Source organism: Curcuma longa, chromosome 3 (genome assembly GCF_044706935.1).
Source record: "Curcuma longa cultivar G26 ecotype Majalengka, Jawa Barat chromosome 3, ITB_CL_G26_1.1, whole genome shotgun sequence".
Taxonomy (NCBI): Eukaryota; Viridiplantae; Streptophyta; class Magnoliopsida; order Zingiberales; family Zingiberaceae; genus Curcuma; species Curcuma longa.
This window is the reverse complement of record NC_133863.1, coordinates 11,840,748-11,862,100: the sequence shown is the minus strand read 5'-3', so window position 1 is coordinate 11,862,100 and position 21,353 is coordinate 11,840,748. Positions and strand designations below refer to the sequence as shown.

At 39.5% G+C, this 21,353-nt stretch overlaps 2 protein-coding genes across 2 annotated transcripts; both read right to left on the bottom strand.

The window, feature by feature from the left end:
- Positions 1–1,332: 1,332 nt before the first annotated feature.
- LOC141823330 (homeobox-leucine zipper protein HOX32-like) lies at positions 1,333–7,841 on the bottom strand. Its single transcript, XM_074710603.1, has 18 exons — positions 7,345–7,841; positions 6,119–6,278; positions 5,531–5,646; positions 5,357–5,447; positions 5,165–5,260; positions 4,927–5,040; positions 4,758–4,841; positions 4,374–4,529; positions 4,210–4,284; positions 4,031–4,137; positions 3,747–3,942; positions 3,475–3,666; positions 3,312–3,389; positions 2,876–3,010; positions 2,305–2,633; positions 1,975–2,080; positions 1,737–1,886; positions 1,333–1,660 (listed from the first exon to the last, which is right to left on the bottom strand). Exons 1-18 carry the CDS (start codon positions 7,554–7,556, stop codon positions 1,514–1,516), a joined length of 2,544 nt encoding a protein of 847 aa, XP_074566704.1. The 5' UTR covers positions 7,557–7,841; the 3' UTR covers positions 1,333–1,513.
- A 1,105-nt stretch (positions 7,842–8,946) lies between these two features.
- Positions 8,947–20,480, bottom strand: LOC141823094 (serine/threonine-protein phosphatase BSL2 homolog). The gene is made up of 21 exons (XM_074710365.1): positions 19,883–20,480; positions 18,603–18,663; positions 18,374–18,452; positions 18,134–18,213; positions 17,954–18,048; positions 17,741–17,840; positions 17,193–17,262; positions 16,629–16,730; positions 16,457–16,538; positions 13,928–14,107; positions 12,094–12,358; positions 11,700–11,943; positions 11,266–11,436; positions 10,862–11,100; positions 10,699–10,783; positions 10,473–10,571; positions 10,206–10,405; positions 10,035–10,110; positions 9,812–9,947; positions 9,578–9,717; positions 8,947–9,488 (listed from the first exon to the last, which is right to left on the bottom strand). The coding sequence occupies exons 1-21, from the start codon at positions 20,232–20,234 to the stop codon at positions 9,405–9,407; spliced, it is 2,940 nt and encodes a 979-aa protein (XP_074566466.1). The 5' UTR covers positions 20,235–20,480; the 3' UTR covers positions 8,947–9,404.
- Between the last annotated feature and the right edge of the window lie 873 nt (positions 20,481–21,353).

Genomic DNA, 21,353 nt, shown 5'->3' with positions numbered 1-21,353 from the left:
CAAGCATTAAAACTGTCCTAGGCCACTTCATCCAGAATTCACCATTTCCTTTCTAGTAGTTGTAAATACTTCCTACGATGCCCTATTTCATAATCTGACAAAGTAATTTTTAGGAACATACCGTTGGCCATTCTTTGCACCATGTCTTAGCAAAGTAACTTTTTTCCTTGATCATACTTAATACCAAAAGCAATCTACCGATCATGCACCTTACTCCGACAAGTGCAGCCCAAATTAGCACAAAAACTACTACGACTAAGAAAACATCTTGCTTTCGGCAAAAAAAAAACACATTTTTCCTTATATAAGCCGAACAAAAATCTCAATCAGTAGCCTTGGCCTGCCCATCCAAGAAACGTGCTGCTTTCGCCGAAACGGAGATCGGAGCGAAGCATACCTTGGAAAGGTCAAGGAGGGCATTCTCCCTGAGTTCGGCATCGCAGAGGTCCAACACGAGCTGTTCCGCCGATGCAATCTTGCGGTCCTTGGAGGGCAGGCCGGAGGCGGTGGCGGCGGCGGCGGCGGCGGCAGCGGCGGCGGGGGAGGGCGGGGCGACGCCTACCCCGAACGAAGCGCCACCAAGGGAGAGATTAGGTGGTAGATTCGCCATTATCGGAGCTGCTATTCTTCCACTGCAACAGCCCGGAAGCGAGCAGAGGAAAGGGGGAAGAACGCAGAACGAAGGATAGGTTTTAGTAAGGCCCTTTTATTTTGAACTATATATATATATAGCAAATTTAGTAATAAATTAAAATAAAAAATAAAAATTTGTGCCTCAGTTTTCTTCTTAGAAAAATAAAAATTAAATAAACAAAAATTCATTTTTGCTTCAATTTTTTTCTACTCTTTTAAAATATTTATGGATCCTTTTAATAATCAAATTCTTGTTATTTATCCTCTCAAATACTCATGCAGGAAGAATAATAATTACCTTAGAATAAAATATTAAGAGTTTAAGAGCTTCCAAATTAAGTAATTAAAGTTTTGAAGAGAAAAATATTTTTTTAAGGCAAGGAAACAAAGAAACATACTATTTATGTTAAGAAGATGATTATAGGATCAAAAGGACATCTTTTTTATCTATCAAATCATCAAAAAAAACAAAACATCTTGCTCTTCTACAAGATGAAATCCACTACCTTAATAATCCTACACAATCAACCTCACGATTATTTATGAAAAAATAAATCAAGAAACTACAATTAATTACGACAAAAAAAAATATTATCTCGACATCATCAAAATTCGAACTCTTGCACTCTTATATAAGTCTACTCCGTTGTAATCAACTCAATTATGTCCGAAAACTAAAAAAAAAAAAACATCTTGCTCTAATTCTAATTGAAGCATTCATTGATTCACCTAGCTAGCTAGGATCCTAAAGATGTCATCAAGCAGCACATCACATTCACCTAGAACATGAACATACGAGTGTATAATAATAATACATCATTCATTATCTACTCCCTTGAATTACATTACAGGGTCATCGCATAAACAACGATCACAGATCTCACATAAAAGACCAGTTCACGAACATGAAAGCCAAACAATAGGGTGAGTCTGTGTCGTTCAAGACCTTCCAAGCTACGACTTGCTCGTACGATATTGGCCTCCCCATGCTCGAAGAACCAACGCCGGCCGGAAGGTAAGCAAAGCCCTGAAGTAGCAGAAGAATAGTCTCTCAGCAAAGTCGACGATAAAGTAGGAAGGAAGGAAGGAAGGAAGGAAGTTACCTCCTGCATGATCTTGGGGAATTCGGCATAGAGCACCTTCCGGCTGTCGTCATTGAGAACTCTGTCTAGTGATAGGTCCTGCAGAGCTACAAGTGTGGTTTCTAGCATGTCGAGGCTGGCTTGGTTCGCAAAGTTGAAGATTGGCGGAACCTATGCACGATTTGAGTCGTCTAAATCGAAGTACTCTTATGGAAATGTCAAAGAATTTGAAGGAAATGGATAAAGGACCGATACTTGCCTTCAAGGGACAGCACAAGATTGCATCTGAATGGTTCCATATACCCTTCAAACATGATTCCTTTGTTTGTGGGTCTGCTGGGAAGAGCTCTGTTCCAGTGTAAATCCTACATTTTATATATATACATATTTATCATTGCCCGGAGAATAAAATAGCTGTCGGAAGCCTACATCGAAGATCCCAGTCATGCTGTGTCGGGAGCAGACCCCCGATACAGCTAAGACAGTATGCAATTTAAGACTAGCATGCTCGTTCGACCAATATGGACAAAAAAAGAAACACAATCTGTGGTTTACAAGGTAACACATAAAGCAAAATAAATTGAAGTACCTGTAACTTCGAAAAATCCATTCTGAGAGTGTGTGGGCCTCAGGCGAACCAAGGGAATGTTTCGCCCCGACGTTAGAACTCAGACGCGAAGGTGCAATTGCCATGGCCACTCTCTGAACTGAAGCTACCACGCTCCGCACATATTGTCGTGCCATATCGGCCACATTGTCTTGGAGATGATTTTCATATGTAAACTGGAATGCTATAGTCAAAACTGATCTTAAATTGAATGCATTGCCAGCAGTTTCATTCTCAGTACATGTTGCAGCTCTCGAACCAACTTCGAGGGTGGATGCCAAGTCAAGGGTTCGAGTAGCTTTTGGAGAATCCTACAACAGATCCATACAACTAATAAGTAGCAACCACACAAAAAAAAACACTAAAAATGAACTAATCAAGGTCGGAACAACAACTAATCCACCGACTTATCAACATTAGGTAACAAAGCAGAAGAAAATAAATACTGAATTCCAAAATACAATTTTCTAAGGTAATTGGAAGGTCCATAAACATATAAAATTTCAACAAATAATTTTTTTTTTAAAAAAAAGAGATATTGAGAGTTTCATACTGCTCCGAGATCCAATGGCATTATTCGGAAACCAGAAGGTAGAAGAGGTGTTTCATCAGCAAAAGATTCATCAAATGGTGCAAAAACAAGCTGCGAGCGTGCACCTACAGCATTCTCATCGATGCCACTATAGAGCTGCCAATAAGAAAACCAATAGCATTTGGTGAGACAAGAAAATTACATAATTACATGATATGTGCAAGCATGGGATAGCCTATTTGTCGATCCTTCTTGTATCTGATATTTAGAAAGGCCAAAGCTCATAAAAAGAACCTTTGTTGTTCGAATATTTTCAAAATTTTCCATTAATGGAATGAAAAAGAGAAAAACTAATTGAACATGTTCTATGTGCAGGCATACTGTCTCAGTTTAAGAACTGCATGTCTAAAAACAGCATGAAATTAATTCTACTCAAAATTCTTTCATTGAAACAAACCTGTAGCAAGTTGACACTTCTAGACAAAGCACCATCTTGGCTAAACCCATGGTCTACAAGCCTGACTACCTCCAACGTCTACATATAAGGACAGTGTAAATTATCCATATAGTCAAAATAGTTCATAAATTTATGCAGATCATTGCCTGATCAAGTAGATTACCTCTTCCTTCTCGATGTTGTGAGCAAGAGGAAGTATAACCTGATTGCCTGAAAAGCCACCACCAGACCTCACACTGGGGATTGAGTATGGTGTAGATCTCAATGATGCAGCAGAATAAGTATCAATGCCAAAGTCAGCCCATTCTGAACGGTGTTCCCTTAGAAAGCAAACCAATAAAGCAGGTGGAACATTCTACATCAACGATGAAAGTTATCTTACTTGCAACTCCATGATCAGATGTCTCAAAATAAACATTAAGACAGAAAGGCTACCTGCAATAACATGGATGCTTTTGCACATAGGATGCCACAACCAAGGGCAGTAAACATTGTCGAAGAGTTAAAAAGAGATCCGTGGTGCTTGTTTGGAGATGACCTTATAGCAATAGTCACGTCCTCAACGCTCATGTCACTACCCATCAATGACCATCCATCATCAGCGAAACTATTTACAGCATCATTGAAGCCTCTGCAATTCAGCCAAAGGAAAGATAGAACATGGTAATTGTCTATTGAACCAATACTTTGTTATCGTATGACAAGAAAGAGTTAAGAACCTGCTCAGTCGCTGACTAAAGTTCCTCAATACAGCAGGATGGTATCCCCCACCACAAACAACTTCATTGCCAGTCTCCTGTGAAACTTGCCTAATATGACATAGTGCCTGTAAAAGACATCTAGGTTTGTAAGAAAAGCACAATAAAATCCACAATCTTAATGGCAGAATGAGACTTACAGCAACTGTCATATTCTGTGCTAGAAGTTTGGGTGATTCATACAGTGGTCTAATAACCTCAGGCACACTGCAAGCCTAAAGCATACAAAGAAAATAAGTAAAAGCATGAAGATAAAACAAAATATCGTCAATGGAAACATAAAACTCAAGACCATGAAACTCACATCCAAATCAACATGATCGACAATATGAATCATCGAACCACCCCCTTCACAGGGGCGAATAAGATACCCACTAGGATGCATCTCAGCTCTAACAAAATCTGAGGCTACTGGCCCAACAGGACCACCAGTTGCCGGAGTCAATGATCTTTCAGATATCTACAAGGCAGAGGTCAATGTATTAGTGCCTCATGTTGTCAGCTATTTAAACAAATTAGTTGCAACAGTCAACATCAACCAAGCCGTGTTAGTCCCAACTTTAAAATGATTGCAATATATGAGGCAAAACTGTGCCACAACCATTGTTGCAAAAATAAAAGCATGTAATCATGACAACTGTTGAAGTCAAAAAACACTTGACATAGATCAAGGACATTGAGGCCATACCACAAGACTGCCATCTTCCAATCCAGTAGTGTATCTCAGAGTCCAAAAGTCACGTGCTGATGCCAAAGTGGTAGGTGCATATGTCTGGAAAAAAATCTACCAATAGTCAACAAATATAAACTAAATATATGTAATTCTTATACAGCCTTACTAAGGCAACAAGAAAGACCTGCATGTAACAAAGCTCAATAATCCCCCCATTTCCAACAGGAATTACTGTAAGCACATCAAAGCAACGGCAATCATGATACCAAGATGAACGATCTTTAAGAATCTCTGCAACCTAGAACCAATAATTTAGAATTAGTCACATAGAGAATGGTGTTACTTCCACTGGAAAACTGCATAGTACTATTCTCTGTGAAGCTGAGTAACATCTACCACAAGAAAACTAGACCGTGCCTTACCTTAATGGGTTCTAGACTCACAAGACCACATGCTCGAGCTGCTACTCCAGCACAGTTGTGGGAAACAGCAAAAATTCCAATAGAATCCGGACCAGGCTGTAAATAAAATATCAAATACATAAGCACCATAAACACAACAATTGGACAGTAAATCTTTTCTGCCATAAAGCTAAAGGTCTGCATTAGTATCACCTTCATTCCAACCATCTGAACCCAATCGACAGCAGTTCCAGTAGCCTTCGAGAGGAACTCTGCCAAGGTCTCCTCCGCAATAGCAAGTAGACTATGAAGGATTATTAAAGTATGTTAAGAAGAAACAAAGCAAGCAATATAGTATAGCAAATCAAAATGAGAAATAATCTCTACCCAGCTGGGTTGTTAGCATCTCTTTGTGGATGTTGAGGTGTTGGATTTTTTTGGTGTGGCTGCTGACCACTTGTTACTGCAGATTCACAACTGGTGTCTGTAGTTGCTGCAGACGCCTGAAACATTTACGAGGAAACTGAGATATGGGTAATATGCATCTAAATCGAGTAAAAAAAGCTAACCGACGACAAGCATAGTCTCATATTGATTTGCAAGCAAAGATATGAATGGCACCATTTTTTATTCATTGTGGATTTACAAACAAAAGAACTGAAGGATAAAATGAGTACTTTGCAAATACTGAAGCAGAAAGCATCGATGTATGAATGTTCAATGGTAATTTAAAGTTCTTCAACACAATGAAAGACAATACTGGTACCAAACATACTAAAAATCTCAAAGCAAATCAGGAATACTAATCGAGTGACAGATTTAGAACCCAGGTTGATGTGGGATTGCAAACAGACAAGCAGATGGAAGCACAATGATACAAAAAGGATGTAGCCAACAAAAACAAAAGAGACATTTATTTCACATCCATCAAGAAATACTCTCAGAAGAAACGAGAATTTAAACAAGAACCCATACATTGTGCAGCTGGTGGCGCATATAGCCATTGTCATAAACAAGTTGAGACACCTGCTTTTGCAACCTGTCATTCTCCTCCATCAGCAGTTTGTTCAATGCAGACAATTTTCTGTTAACAGCTTGGAGCCGAGAAGCCTCTTTCTTTTGCTTTTCACGACATCTGCAAAAAAGTGAATTACAATAAGCTACAGAAATGAAAAAACATGAATCAAGATATATGCCAAGAAGGAAACGTAGAACACAACTTTACAAATAGATGAACATATATAAATGTTTAAGCTCCATGCTATTGTCAAATGAGTTCAGGGGGAGAGCAGGATGATGAGTTCAAAGACATACTTTATATTTTCTTCGGACAGTTTATTCCTTACGTTCTTCATTTTTGGAAATTGCATCGAGTCAAGTCAATCTTAGATCAATCTTCATTTCGCTTAAAAGCTACTCCTTTTTCTCCAAACAATGAACTTAAAGAAAATACAATGCAAGCTTATAAAACCAGAAGCAGTAAACAATTTCATCTTCCTAAAGACCATGAGATAAGACCTAAGGGTCTAACAACCCAAACACAGAAACAAAAACCAAGGAATTCTGAGGTCCGGTTTGTTTTTAGAAGGACAGCTGAGCAAAGACTATACATCGCCATAGAACCAACAGATTTATGTAGCAGTTATCATAGCACAATCAATCCGTAGATATCATATCATCACAAACAAATTGAATAAGACAAGAGACACAATCCAGTCAGGTATTGAAGGATGCACCACTTCGCCAAATTAATTATGACTAAAGAACAATATATTCACTATCTTCATTTTGGCCACTCCCTAAACCTCAACTCTCAGGAAGCTCATCCATATCCGTTCCAATTTATATTACTCAAACAGGGAGGAGAGAAGTTCACCCACATCCTTTCCAATTTATGAAACAAGCCAAAAAAAAAACAACTTCAAGAAAATAAAATAACAACAGTTCCAAAATCGGAACAAGGAACGAAAATGCAAAATCACCCAAAAATATTATTTCCATAAAATAATTTTATCTTGAAAAAAAGTCAATGAAGACGGTTCATAGGCGAAGAGATAATATGCATTTCAGGCATCCAAAACTCGACAAATAACCAAGTAGGGAGAGAAAACTTTACACTTTTAAGCAAAGGGCTCCAAATCCAAAGAGTAAGAATCCAGAACTCCAATCTTTTCTACCATAACTTTCCTCATGTTACTAACCTGCGGTTCTGGAACCAGACTTTGATCTGCTTCGACTCGATGTGGGACAGGATAGGGCACTCCCTTATCAGCTGCTGTCGCCTAAGAGAACTGGGCTTCGGGCACTCATTATACACTCTCTCGAGCGCTTCCACCTGCTCCGGCGTGTACCTAACGTATTTCCCCCCGTCCAACGCTAGCTTCTGCCCCTTTCCCGACACAGCCATCACCATCTACCCACTTCCTAAAATCTCAAAAATCCAAACTTTACAAACAACCAACCGATTCCCACCGCGAGAACTCAAACCCTAGCAGGCACCGAGCTCCCCCTTCTTCCGGCTCGTCGGTGGCAGGAAAGAAACCGCCGTCAATATCCAGCATCAGAAGCCACGAGACCGACTCAGGCCCGCCTTTAGCAACGCTAAGAAGAAGGACCTGCCGAACCCTAATCGTCTCTTCCCCGGTTTCCCTGCTCTGTAGCAGCGGCCATAGTGATGGGGGAGCACCGAGGTCTCTTCTTTTTATTTGCTTCAGCTCAAAGCCTTTGTTTTTTGTTAGCCCCTTTTGCCATTTCCCATGGACACTCCTGTAGTCTCATAAATTACAATTCGTTCCTACGCATCAAATTTTGCACGAAAACCCTTCATGCTGCATCGATAGATGTGCCCGAGCGTTTGGCACGTGAGTCTTCTTCCCTGCTGCAAGCTTCAAACTAAACCCTAACCCTATTTCCTCAAACGAAACCATTATCATTCCATCTTAAATCACCATTTTTGTCGAGGCAAAGATGCCTTTAGGCACACACTTTGATGCCAATGTCCACTAAAGCCACTTTATTGGCATGAGCTATAACCAAACAAACCATCACTTTTCAATATGAATTGTCCCTGCAGCAGTCACAGTAGCAGTGCTGGCCACACTCTCCATTCCATGCCATGCCATTGCCCTCTCCCTTTCCTTCCTTCCCAATCTTGTCATTGCCTTTCTATGAAATTCATTGATAAGCACGTAGAAAGTTGTAATTTGTGGATGCTATCATTTGTGAAACAATGGGATTAACATGATGATTTGAGGGGTACTGTGGTAGACCCCAAAAGAGCACAGGCGGCCTAATTATGGCTTCTTGTCTCCTGCTGCTCAGCGTGAGCTTGGCATTGCTTGCTTGGCTTCAAAACAAAGCGAGAGAGAGAGCACATGAACTGAAGAGTCCATGTCTTCTTCCATGGCACCAGCTCTGCACAATTGGACTGAGACAGACACGTAGCAAATTAGTGACGCCTTGATATTCTGTTTTCTGCTAGACTGTGCCCTTCCCTCCACAGTTTGAATGCCGAACAGTCGTTTGATAAAATGCCTGAGACAGTGTGTCAGGGACAGTGCATCCACGCGTGTTCTTCGAGTTCCGTGCTGTCTTTGCATGTCTGCGAGAACATTTTGATCGAGTTTGTGATGACATTTAATAGTGTGTTTCAACTAATCAAATTGAGGGTGGGTTGAACAATGACAATAAGCTAATAACAGTAATTGTTCGATGCAAATGAAGAATGTAAGTTCATTGCGCCGTCATCACAAACAAGAAAATAAAAACACAAACTAAGCCATAAAAATGGCAATGCCGTCGTGTAAATCTTAAAATTGTGTTCCCCATACAAAACTTGAGATGTCCTAGAATACATCGTTACGTAACTAACATGTTTCACACAGTTGACCAAACGTATCGAAAGAATACATAATAATATAGGAAACACATAAAATAAAAAATTCAAAAACACAAGAATTAATACGATGTTGGCACGTACACTCATCTATCAAAAGGCTACATATACACAGGTATCGTCTGGAAAGAACAACTGTAACAACCTTCGCAAGGTTACTTTCACCCAGTTGAGCCAACTGTACGATGTCGACGACTCATTTGCAATCCTGGCTTTTTTCGTTGCTGCAACACATTGTGGCTCTCGCCCTTGTGGACCATGACAGATATATTTTGTTTGGTCAGGAAATAAATGAGTGATTCTTCGAGTCCAGGCCCCGAGCCAGTGAGTAGATTTGGTCATAATCATATTGAAGGTATATAATTGTTACATCCAGGCAAGGGAACCTCGATCATTTGATGCCTGAGGTCGACCCCTGGTTGGCGTTGGAGGTCGGTTCGCATTGAGTTCCTGCGATATCAATGAAAGAAAAGGATCAGAATAAAAGAGAATCCAGAAATTTTGCATACCGTAGTGAAGGAAAGGGGGAAATATTATACATGCATCCATGTATCTTCTGTGTGATTCTCCGACAATGTTTCAGGAGAATGAATGGCAGGAGGTAGAGGATGGATGAGTTTGGGGACGACAACAAGATCTCTTCCTAGCACTAAAATTGCTCCTGCATTATTTGCAGTACCTGCACGCCGATCATGGAAAGAATTGAAGTGCACAAGGCAAGGGGAAGAGATTGGCGTTGGAACTAAGGGAAGCATTGTCCAACACTTGCTTACCACAATAATTGGTTGCGGAGAAAAGGGTAATCAAATGTCCCTGAGCAAAACGTTCAAAACCATCCATCACACATTCGTGGGCTCGTATTATCAACTGGAGGTCATTATTATTGCAGAACTCCAATACACGATCAGGCTGCAGTCATGGGAAAAGAGTTTGGATGTTGCAAATGGAGAGGAAAAAGAAAGAATAAATACTTCTAGTACAAAACAAAACACTTGCCCCAAAAGTAACGAGACCCGGACCCCTAGCATTTGGCCTTAGCCCTTCGACACTGTCGTTTTCTGTTGGATCAGACCTATATCACAAAGAAAATAACCGATTCAATATTTGTTTGGAGGCTTAAATGTACATATCCTTGAAGAAGGGAACGATAGCTGTTCAAATACAAACCATAAAAGGTCCATAAGAACAACTGAGCCTGCTTCCATTGCTATCGGACGTTGAAGATTCTCGATCTGCTCCAGGTGATTTATGGACCTCCCTATGCCGCCATGCATGCAGATAATCTTCTTCTCAATCAAGGCAGCTAAGGGTAACCAATTAAAAAGTCGGTTAAAGCGATGCCATGCCCAGATTCCATCCCGCTCTCCCTGTTCCAGATAATGTGATTGGTGACTAGGGAAGAAATTGTTTAAAGAAACAAAATCAAGAATGTACCATTCTCTCAATGCACTCGATCCGGAAGCCAAATAGAGCATTAATATCAGCTGCCTCATGGTTTCCACGAATTAAATGCACATTATGGGGATGCTCAACCTTCAAATGCCAAACAGCAAACGTAGGAATGATTTATCATTTGTTAGACAATATTTCATTAGTCATTAATATGCAATGAAAACACTAATCTAAAAGTATATCCATATCTGTTAATCTGAAATAATACCTTCAAGGCAAGAAGAAGTGTAATAGTCTCCAAACTGTGTTGACCACGATCAACATAATCTCCCAAGAACAGATAATCAATGTAGCTGAAGTAAAAACCAAAAATAAGCAAGTTCATATTTTCATTTCAATTCACAAGTCATGCATCTAACCAAGCTACTCACGCTATGTCTCCTGCAGTTGAAGGAGCACCATACTCATCAAACAATCGCATCAAATCCCCAAACTGACCATGTAGATCACCAAAGATCTTCACAGGAGCTTTGATCTGAAGAACACTCGGTTCACTAGTAAATATTCTCTCAGCACTATCACAAAGATCTGCAATTTCATTGCAATCTAAGAAGAACAGCCTTTGGACAGGGGGCTTCCAACCACGGGGTTTTAGAAGATGCGCTAGAACCTGGAGAGGCAGGCATTTATGAAAGGAGAAAATGAAGTGAATTTATTCTGAAAATTTCATGGCAGTGGAATGTACAAGAAAACAAGCTGAAAGTTAGCTCTTCATGTTTCTAGTGCAAACCAACTCAGCTATTGTAGCTTGCTTTCTAGCATCACCAAGTTTTACCTTTTTGGGTACAGTATTTATAGACATTTGCCTATCTAACAATTTCCTTGCTGCAGTAGCACTTTCAGGAGTACCATAACTGACTCTCCTGCCTTCATTTTCAAACTGATCGATTGAAAGCTGTCTAACCATACCGCCCAAAGCACCTCCTGTCTCTGCAGCCACAACCACCTGTATAATTTACACAATGAGTTTCAAGTTCAAAAGAATAAATTTTAGAACTGTTAAAGTTGAAATAGAATGACAGTTAAACTGTTGAAGTTCTTTTGTCTTGTGAATTGCAACAAATTATTACACAAATTTAAAATCGAACAATATTTCTATTTACATTTACATGGCAATGATCGAAGACAGATTGAACTTTGTAATACGTTGATTAGTAGTAAATATGACAGACAAGATAAAAAAATCCATGTTGCCATTACTATACTAACCGCCCTATGATGAAGTCGAACTCCTGTTTGTGGAGTATTAACTTCCAAAGAAGGATCTGCCACTTTAACTGTGGTTGAGACTGGTCTCCCACTTGGTGTAGCTTCTGAACCACAATCTCTTTCAGGCGATTGATCAACTTCACCATTAACTTGTCTAGCCTTCACAGCTGCTAAAGTAGCACTAATTGCCTCAGCTTCTGCTGCTGAGGCTTCAACCAAATAGTCTACTCCTTTGCTTGGTCTCCTGCAGCAACAAAATTCCCACTTAATTGATTGTAGCAAATCTTAGGCAATATAACCTACTTTGAACTACAGAAAACTCGAAAATTGCAGATAAAGCAAGAAAATTATGTTAAAGTGGTAGAAACTGAAAGCGCCTATAACACTGGTATACCTTTGCAGCATGGCATTTTCGGTGCTTATGTCAGTGTACATATCACCATTAACAGGAGGGGCGACAGGGCTTCCCATTACAATTGCACCATTAGAAACTGTTTCAGCATTATCGTGGATTGATGTTTCATCAGAGTAAGTGTATCTTCCAGGTGCTCTTCCGATCGGTGCATTTGCAGCAGCTGCTGCAGCAGCATGGGAAGCAGCACTAGTCGTTTCAGCAGCAGCTAGATCTTCTGCCGCAAGTAAATCATCAAGAAGCACACCTACAAAAGAAACAAGTGAAATGCATAACTAGTGTTTATCCCAAGTCCCAACTGAACAAAACTAGTGAATACAAGATGTCAATATGTAATCCAAGTTAATCAAGCTTATGCTTAGATGCTAATTAGATGAGCAAAAGAAAATAATAATATTAGGTTCATTGGTCAACTGCTTAATTAAATATTAACTTTATCCAAACACAAAAAAGTGCTATTTCAGACAAGTCTGTCTTAGAACAAAGGTGATACTATTCATAAGATATATGTTGTGTGGTTAAAATGAAGAATTTGTTCTACAGCTTTGCATGATTGTCCAGTTACTTATAGAAGAGCGTGATACAGCCAACTATAATTTAGGGATCAGATTATAGTACTGACCAACCACACAAAGAATAAGGTGCTGGTACTTAAAAGAATAACATATAGAAAGTAGCCAAATAAGAATATTTAGATATGTAGGCAAAAGAGAATTTTAAAAAAAATATTCACTAGCAGTTAGGTGTAGCCTACAACAAAAAAAATGACAGAGAACCGAGAGGGTATGTTTGTCCAAAGTCCTAACACGACTAAGAGATTCTAAATCTTAATTTGAATTATGTCATAGATAAAGTTAAAACAGAAATAATCAGCCACAAAACCCACTATTTGATGGCCAATTATGTGGTCTTTATCCCACCATTAAACTCTATTTATGCTTATGTCACTAATCACTTATGATCACACAAGAGGAATAATATAATTAAAGAAATCTAAATGGCTCGGGTACTACTAGAGTCTAGAGATACTAACCCTTGAGTGGAACTAAATGGCATAAGATCCATGTAACTAACTTAAAATAATTGAGACAGAGCTTGTTGTTGCAGTTGTTATTGTCGCTGTAGATGTGGTGATACACAACAAACACTAAAAGTGATTGGAACTTCTCAACCTGACATCCACCATCTAGGGTGAGGGAGAAATGAGATAATCTAAAGATGCACATCCACCATCTTGGGTAAGGGAGAAATGAGATAATCTAAACATGGAACAAGTGTGGCGAAGTGGTTAGTTCAAACTACAGTATTTAAATAATTAATATCAATTTAGTACTGTCAATTCTGTCCATGTACTGCACCGCACTAATAAAAGGTTTTGACTGGAGAATACAGGAAGATAACCGGGAAATGGCTACATTTCATAAAGAGTTAACAACTATAATCATTAACATTTGAGATATTGAACACAAGCGACATGCTACTACTAATTCATTAAATTTACTCTAACTGCCAAACATTGTAATTGTGCCTGTAACTCATTATATTAAACTTAACAATGCATGGACAACTAAAAATTAAACTATAATACCCCTAAGCCGTCACCCACTCAAGTAATTTCCAATAAAGAATAAAGTTGAACACCGATATGGAGAAAAAACCATGGACTCAAAATAAAACAAAATGAAACTTTTAAAATTTAAAGTATCATATATATTCCTTAAGACATTTAATAAGGACGAGAATCAGATAAAGGGGGGAAATTTTTGTTATGCAAAGATTAGAATTTAGCACTGATAATATACATTTTAATTCCTACCTCCACGTAATCCTCCATAAATGAAGATAAAGTCACCAACTGCAGCAGCTGCATGCCTACAGCGCCTTGCTAGTTCAACAGCAGCATCACCACCAGCTGCATCTGCACTATATTTACCCGTCCTGGGACTTGTGACAACAGACTTTGTATCACACCAAACTCCAGCAGCAGTATCCAATACTAATCCGAAGAGAGAACAAAGCAGCATTTAAATAACATGAAGATTTGCATGACAGCAAATCCAAGAACCAAGTAAATCAACCTTTTAATGGAATTATACATTCGAGAAAATAGTGTCATTCAACAAAAAAAAGAAAAAAACTACATGTATGCATGGTGAGAACAGGCAAAATTATATTTACATTATCGTGGAAACCTTATACGACATTAAACTGGACTCAAGATAGCAACTAGTGTGCAACTGTATCCATGACATTGATCAAGCAGTTTAACATGATTACCATATGTTCATTAAATTTGTCAATCATATTGTCCTAACTTGTAATGGATTATTTTAAAACATATTATGAAGAGAAAATAGGTTTTCCTCAAACAATCAGTGTTGATTCTATTTAAACAGTCTATCTATAAGTGAAATATAATAATATGTAGAGTCTATCATGTCCAGTCACCTTTGTGTTTTTATTTCTCAGCTAACTAATTGTCTTGGTCTGATCAAGCATAGCATATTTCAGTCAGCAAACCATACTACATGATTGTGACCATAAACATGAATTGCCAACCTAGCAGGAGGTGAGCAAATTGAAGAGCAACCCCACTAATGTAAGTACAGGAAACAGAGATGTGACTAGGTCCTCCAGCATACAAATGGGAATAAAATGACTAAGCAAGAAAAACATATTGGGTAGGACAAGGAAATTCAACATAATTGACAAAATGTAAGACAACAGAAATTACTGGGTTTGGGAAGGCATAATTGTGTATGGCCATAAATACGTCAACCCATCATGAAATGCCAATAAATGGATAATGATCTTTCATGCGGGTTGGCTAATGCGACCAATTTCTGTATAATTAGTCATATGTATTTAATACTATAAATGTAAATACCACCATTTTATTGTAAAAATGTTATTTCTACCAAATTGTCGCTTAGATTAATTATTTGAACACTAGTTGAATAATACCTTTTAAACTGCACTGAAAATTAACCTAATATATTGTATGTGCTATAGGTGTTCAATGAGTGGGGTAACATCAGGTGCTAATTGGATCAAGATGGATGAGACTGGCAGTCGTGTCATTTGCAAGTTAGGTGGGCCATATTGCGCCGTCCACCTAATAAACACCTTAACTCCTGATTATGCATTTTTTATTCTAAGGGTTTTGTACAAAGAAAACTAAAGGAGTTGCTGGTTTAACGTGGCATGACTTGTTGCAATCAGCTAACCCAAAGTGCACCAATAGGTATTTTTCTATGATGGATAATGAGATAAAAGTATTGAAGAAAAGATACTAACGGAACTGGCATGGAGCATATAGCTTATAATGATCCTTAAAAGGAGACTCCATCATTCCACACATGTAATTATAGAATAACCTTAAACATAAGAAACCCTAGAAAGATTACTGAGGAATTATTTGCACATTGTTCTTAGGATAATCAGTTGTATATTTGCATCTAACTTAGGAACTTCAAAACATAACATATTTCAATTACTTGTATGCATCTTAAGAACTTTAAAATGTAGCATATTGTTTTCAAAAGAAACAATCAATTTGCCACTTGATCTAACCACACTATTACTATGGATTATTATCATTGTTGGTTGCTCATGATCCTATCAGTTGAGATCTTTCTTTTTTTAAGCAACACAGAAGTGCTAGTGGCAATTCTGTTACTTGTCTCACTCTTCAAAATCCTCTCATGACATTGTAAAGTGGTATGTTATTCTCATTGTGAATTTGCAAATTGCTTATCCAACATTACTTTCAAATAGTAAAATTATAATTCACTGGCAATTTTAGAAATGCAAAACATTATACTTTCAGAAGTTAGATCACACGTTATAGTTAGATAACTAGTACTAATCAATATCAACCTTCAGGATGGATGCCATTAAAAACATAAAGAGCGACCACATATTTACTTTTATGATTTGGCATTAACTAGGAGTTTGCAATTAAAAAAAAAATGCAATGTCCAATTGCCAAACACAATCTGCAATTCTAATTAACAGTTCGAGTTAACCATTCCTTCACCAAATAAACATTAAATTTCTATGCTTATTTTCAATTTCATAAAATTATCATTTCCTTAAAATGGGTTCTATTGTACATTGTAACTAGAATATAAATACACATGCAGTACTGCTATAATATTCAACCATAGCGCTTATGCTAAATCATTGGATCAAATCCATTTCCAAATATTGAAGATGATGGAATTTGGAATTCGTTGCATTGGGCAATATGCCCTTCTAACTTATTAGTGAGTTCGGAATCTTCAAAGAATCCATATAAAAAACTTCTCCACTAAAAGTTTAACAATTAGTAAAATAGACAAACCGGCAATGCTTGAAGAGTCATCTACCATACGTCCACCACCAAGAGCCCCACCAGACACTTGAAGTCTTGCATTGACGAAAACCTTAAAGAATGATGCTTCTTAATTTAAACAGCATTGATGTGAAATATACAATAATGATGGAGAAAAACATGTAAACAATAAGGAACGCACAGCTGCATGTTGGTATCTTGGAGATGGAGAAATGCCAGGAGCAATAGCCCACTCCCATCGGCCATCCCGATGTTTTGCAAGTCCATATGCACTTGACAAGGGCTGCAGAATCAGCAAAGCACTTGTTAATCAACTATGTAACCAATTTATTGTAACAAAGTAATATTTACAAGGAGTTTAAGGCATAATGTGTTCATAAAACTTATTCCATTCAAGAAGAAAAATGCAACTTGATATATAAACAGCATCCTATATTGCCAAATTAAGCATCTTATCGTCCAAGGAAAGATCAGTTATATCATAGAGGGAAAACAAGGGTGGTTTGTTCTTTAGGACTGGGAAATGGGCAGTGTTAAACAGGGATGTCTATTGCATGTCACCATCCCCTGATGGCAACGGCATTTATCTAATGCAAAAATTGGTTATTAGTTTAGTATCAACGCATGTCATCAAGCAATTGTAATATAAATTCCCATATAAGGCTACAGAAGAAAACTAATGGAAGAATCAAATATAATTCAGCATATAATGCAGAGTCAATGAAATCCAAAATGGTTCACTCACCACACTACTAGCATCCCTTCCTCCACAAAGCAAAAGAAGGCCATCAGAGCGTGCACTGGCAGTTGCATACCTAACAAAAGAACTTATAAGGTTACATTTTAACTCGTTGAAATTAAAATAGGTTTTACTCTCAGAACTAAAAATCAAAAAGGTCAGAGAGCACCAGCCATATCTTATTCATGGACAACCACAATAAAATATATCAGCTTAGGTACACGATCAGAATTTACTTAGTGAGAATTCACCTAGCCAGAATTTCACTTAGTAAGAATTGCCAATAAATATATTCATGGACAACCACAACAACCCATTGACTACACAATCAGAATTCACCTAGTGAATATTTCTAAGTCTATCAGCTTAACTACACATTACAGCCTAAACAAGCAGAATCAGTATCAACTGGGGGTGGAACACCAATGTTTATGTTCTATATGTTACCTAAAATACAACTAGAAAGTCTCATTAAATAAAGTCATATTAATTAGATCAAGAAGCAGCATCTATGTAGAGTGAAAGCGAGAATGACTTAGTCGTCCCACACTTACATGCATGGAGGTGGGCCATCACCTTCTGGTTCCAATTTCCTCCATTCATATGGTTTGGCAGCAGTATCAAGAGCCCAAACATCAGCTAAAGGCTGCTTGCCTAACAAAAATTTACCCATTTTCTTATCAACCTAGAGAAAATAATTTATCACAACAAATATCTATGCAGATTTGGAGTGTATAAATAACATGACTTTGCCTACAGAAACACACCATCGTTGCCACCAATTGTCAATAGAAATCTTTGTCCAACCAATGCCATCACATGACCATAACGTGGTCCTGGGCCGGGTCCTTGAACAACTACTCTGTGTCCATGAAGATATTAAATCAGATTCAACAACTAGAAGGTGAACAAAATAGTAAAGATGATTCGTTCTATACAAACATAACCTGTGCCACCGTGGCTTTGGTTGTGTCAAGTCCAGAACATGAAGATCTTCAGCTGACAAGCCTGTAGGACCAATTCCACCCTGGATTTTAGCACAAAAAGATAAACCATATAAAGTCTGTCTTAAATGGAATTGTAATTTCTTATCACTTTCTTGAAAAAAACAAGGTTTTGATATCTTAGGCTGTGAATACATACGTACATGAATTAGTACATTAACCCAGAAAATATAGCAACAATACCTGAATTACGACCATAGTTCCTACTGCAGTTGCAACATGTGCAGCCCTGGGAGATGGTGGTTCTCCAAGAGGAGTTAACCTGACAGAGCATACAAGCATAATGATCATACTTGAAAATCAAATTTGCTACTATACATTGCTTTCCTTCAATGACCAACAATTGTTGCAAAATTCATCTGAGTTAGAAGGCTTCAGCATATAACCTTCTGTTGTTAAAGATCCATGTTACCTTGTCCATTTGTTTGAAAGCACATCATAACAATGAACGTCTGCAGTTGCACCAGCGAGACCTGCAATTCAAGAACAAATTAAGGTGTTTTAGTTACCGGAATTATTTAGTAGTTCCTACAACAGAATTCTTCGAAGAAATGAATCAATTTTAAGAATGACATGACATTGACAGCTGATGCAGATGTCGTAGATGATGTGGCTCCCTTTAGGGTAAAGGTCAAGAGTCAAGTGAAGGTCAAGGTTAGTGCTGACTTGGCAAGATGAGTCAACATAAACCCGAAAGAAACAATTCCACCAGGGTGAGATAGCCTACGCTTCCGGCTCGGGGGTACTTCGAGCTCAGCATGAGCTCAGTCCTAGACTTCGCTGGGCCTCCAAGGCCATTTCAGACTCGATTCTCGTCTCGACCCTCTCGGTTGTCTTGTCTAGGCCACCTCGATCTTGAGTCTCGTCTCGACCATCTCGGTCTCGAATCTCGTCTCGACCATTTCGGTCGTCTCGTCTTGGCCATCTCGGTCTCGAGTATTGTCTCGGTCATCTCGGTCTCAAATCTCGTCTCGGCCATCTCGGTCTCAAATCTCGTTTTAGTCATCTCGGCCTCGGGTCTCATTTCGGCCACTCCGCCTCAACTGACTCCATCCTAGGCTCACCTTTACATCTTCTTTGAACCGCTATCTTACATGACCTACTAAAGGGGAACACAAATATTCTCACGGACACACGGCAACCAAGAATAAACAAGCAGTTATGAGGTTGTCGGACTTGGTCCCCTTGGATCCCTAAACGGCTGTCGGATTTGATCCCATCGCAAGTTTCTATAAGGGTGCTATCCCCTCCGACGTGGAGATACCTGGAGCGGGTTATAAAAAGCCTAACACACAGCCTTATTCCAGATTTGACTCTGAAAACTCTGCTAGTCTCATCTTCTTCTTCTGTCTACATTCTATCATTTATGCAGAACCCTAACTTTGAGTATTGGAGTGACCTGCCGGGACTTGGAACCTCTTCTTGTGTGTTACAGGTCCTCATCGTCTCCCTCGTCGAGCTCATCTAGGAAGTCGCACACTTTGGACTGTTCGTTGATTAGTGGCTTGACCATCCGCAGTATTTGACCGGGAACAACAGCTAATAACAATTCCATAGGGAGGGGACTTCCACATCTTAATTTTAGGGCTTCCATCGTCACTGACTAGAAGTCCTCTGTTGGAAGAATTAATAGATCTAGAAGAGAAAGATCATGTACTACTATTGAGATTGAGAATCGACAGTAGCACGTACGGATTCCAGCGTTGCCCGTCGGCGACGGTGGCGTTGCCGAATTGCCCTCCAGCGCAGTCGCACCGCCAAACAGTATAAGTCGCGGGCCGATGAAGCTAGGAGTTCCCTCCTCCCCAACGGCCGGCACGGCAGTAAGCGTGTGTCCGCACCGGCATCCAGGTCCGTCCTCCTTCTTCTCGATGATCGCATTCATAACCCTGTACGTCGGCGCGGGCCTCGGCCCGGACAAGACAGGCTGCCCGTGTACCTCCTCGGACGCCTCCCGCGGCAAGGGATCCTCAGATACACCGTGGTGGTTATCTGCGGCCGGATCACGGTCGGACTCAGTTGACATCGAGGCATCCACCTCCATCTCCCTGGCCAACTCCCGGTATCAGGCCCGAAGAAGAAAAATAGAAGCGCTTCACGACTCCGGCGCCAGAAAACTGCTCATAGGGAGATCCGCCACCATGACAACCTCATTCGAGCGACGAGGCCCGAGAAATCACTGCATCAGCCGCCACCGCCGGATCCAACCAAGGAAATCCTCAACAAAAAGGGCAAACAGAGAGCACCGCGCTTTCCCCCTCCGGATTCCCTCTTCCGTCGCCACTCCTCCCTCGACCGATCGCCCTCGCGGAAGCGAGCAATAAACTAAAAACAAAAAAATAAAAATAAAACAATAAAATAATAAAAAAAATTAGTTCTGAGCGAGAGAGAAAGGGCACACCGCGAAACGATTCATCAGTCTGAAACAGCCTCACATTTCTACTCCATTAGATACCTCGACTATGATTAGACACATCGACCACGGGGGCCACCTTGAATGCTCATTATCCAATAGTAACAAAGATACCTTGGGGCTATCCAACATTTAGTTCGTTTAAGTGGTTAATTTTTACCTTATTAAACTTGATCTTTATGACGTCCCGTGTCTTTACTTTACTCGCTACTGGCTTTGCGATCTGGGGCCCATAATGCGAGGCCATTTAGGAGAAGGGTACCCGTCGTCGCAGTTATATTTAATATCGAAGTATCTCTGGCTTCGAGGACGTCGTTTTATTTGGAGGAAGCAGGTCGCCGAGGAATAAAGGTCGACCTGGTTGGGCGGCGGGGAGCGCTGAGGTGGAGCGGCTCGCACCGTCGGATGGGCGGGGTCACCGGCTGGGGCCGGTGACACGGACGGCGGCCAGCCGGTAGGTCATAATGTGTCGTATCCAGCACAGAAATTAAAGCGACTGTGGTCGAGTATGATTCCATTGATTGCAAAATCTAGTTACGTTGAACGCCACGCTGTTGGATTTGATTGCAGAAAGTCAACCAGGGGGTGCGAGAAGGGTGTGGTTGAAAAAATGGCAAAGTGAAACAATCAGAATTAATTTGGATAAAATGAAAAAGAGACCTTTTATTTCAAATCATAAGTCCTATTTTGGTTTTAATCAAATGGGCACTCTATTTATTCAAATACCGTTATAATTTTATAACTATTACA

Coding starts and splice junctions, on each gene's coding strand:
- LOC141823330 (XM_074710603.1), bottom strand. CDS start 7,556: ATGGTGATGGCTGTGTCGGGAAAGGGGCAGAAGCTAGCGTTGGACGGG. Junction 4,530..4,757: donor TGGAAGATGGCAGTCTTGTG/GTATGGCCTCAA, acceptor TCTGCCTTGTAG/ATATCTGAAAGATCATTGAC. Junction 3,667..3,746: donor AAGCATCCATGTTATTGCAG/GTAGCCTTTCTG, acceptor TCGTTGATGTAG/AATGTTCCACCTGCTTTATT.
- LOC141823094 (XM_074710365.1), bottom strand. CDS start 20,234: ATGGAGGTGGATGCCTCGATGTCAACTGAGTCCGACCGTGATCCGGCC. Junction 18,664..19,882: donor GACGGGCAACGCTGGAATCC/GTACGTGCTACT, acceptor CTTGAATTGCAG/GTCTCGCTGGTGCAACTGCA. Junction 17,263..17,740: donor GATGGCCCACCTCCATGCAT/GTAAGTGTGGGA, acceptor TTCTTTTGTTAG/GTATGCAACTGCCAGTGCAC.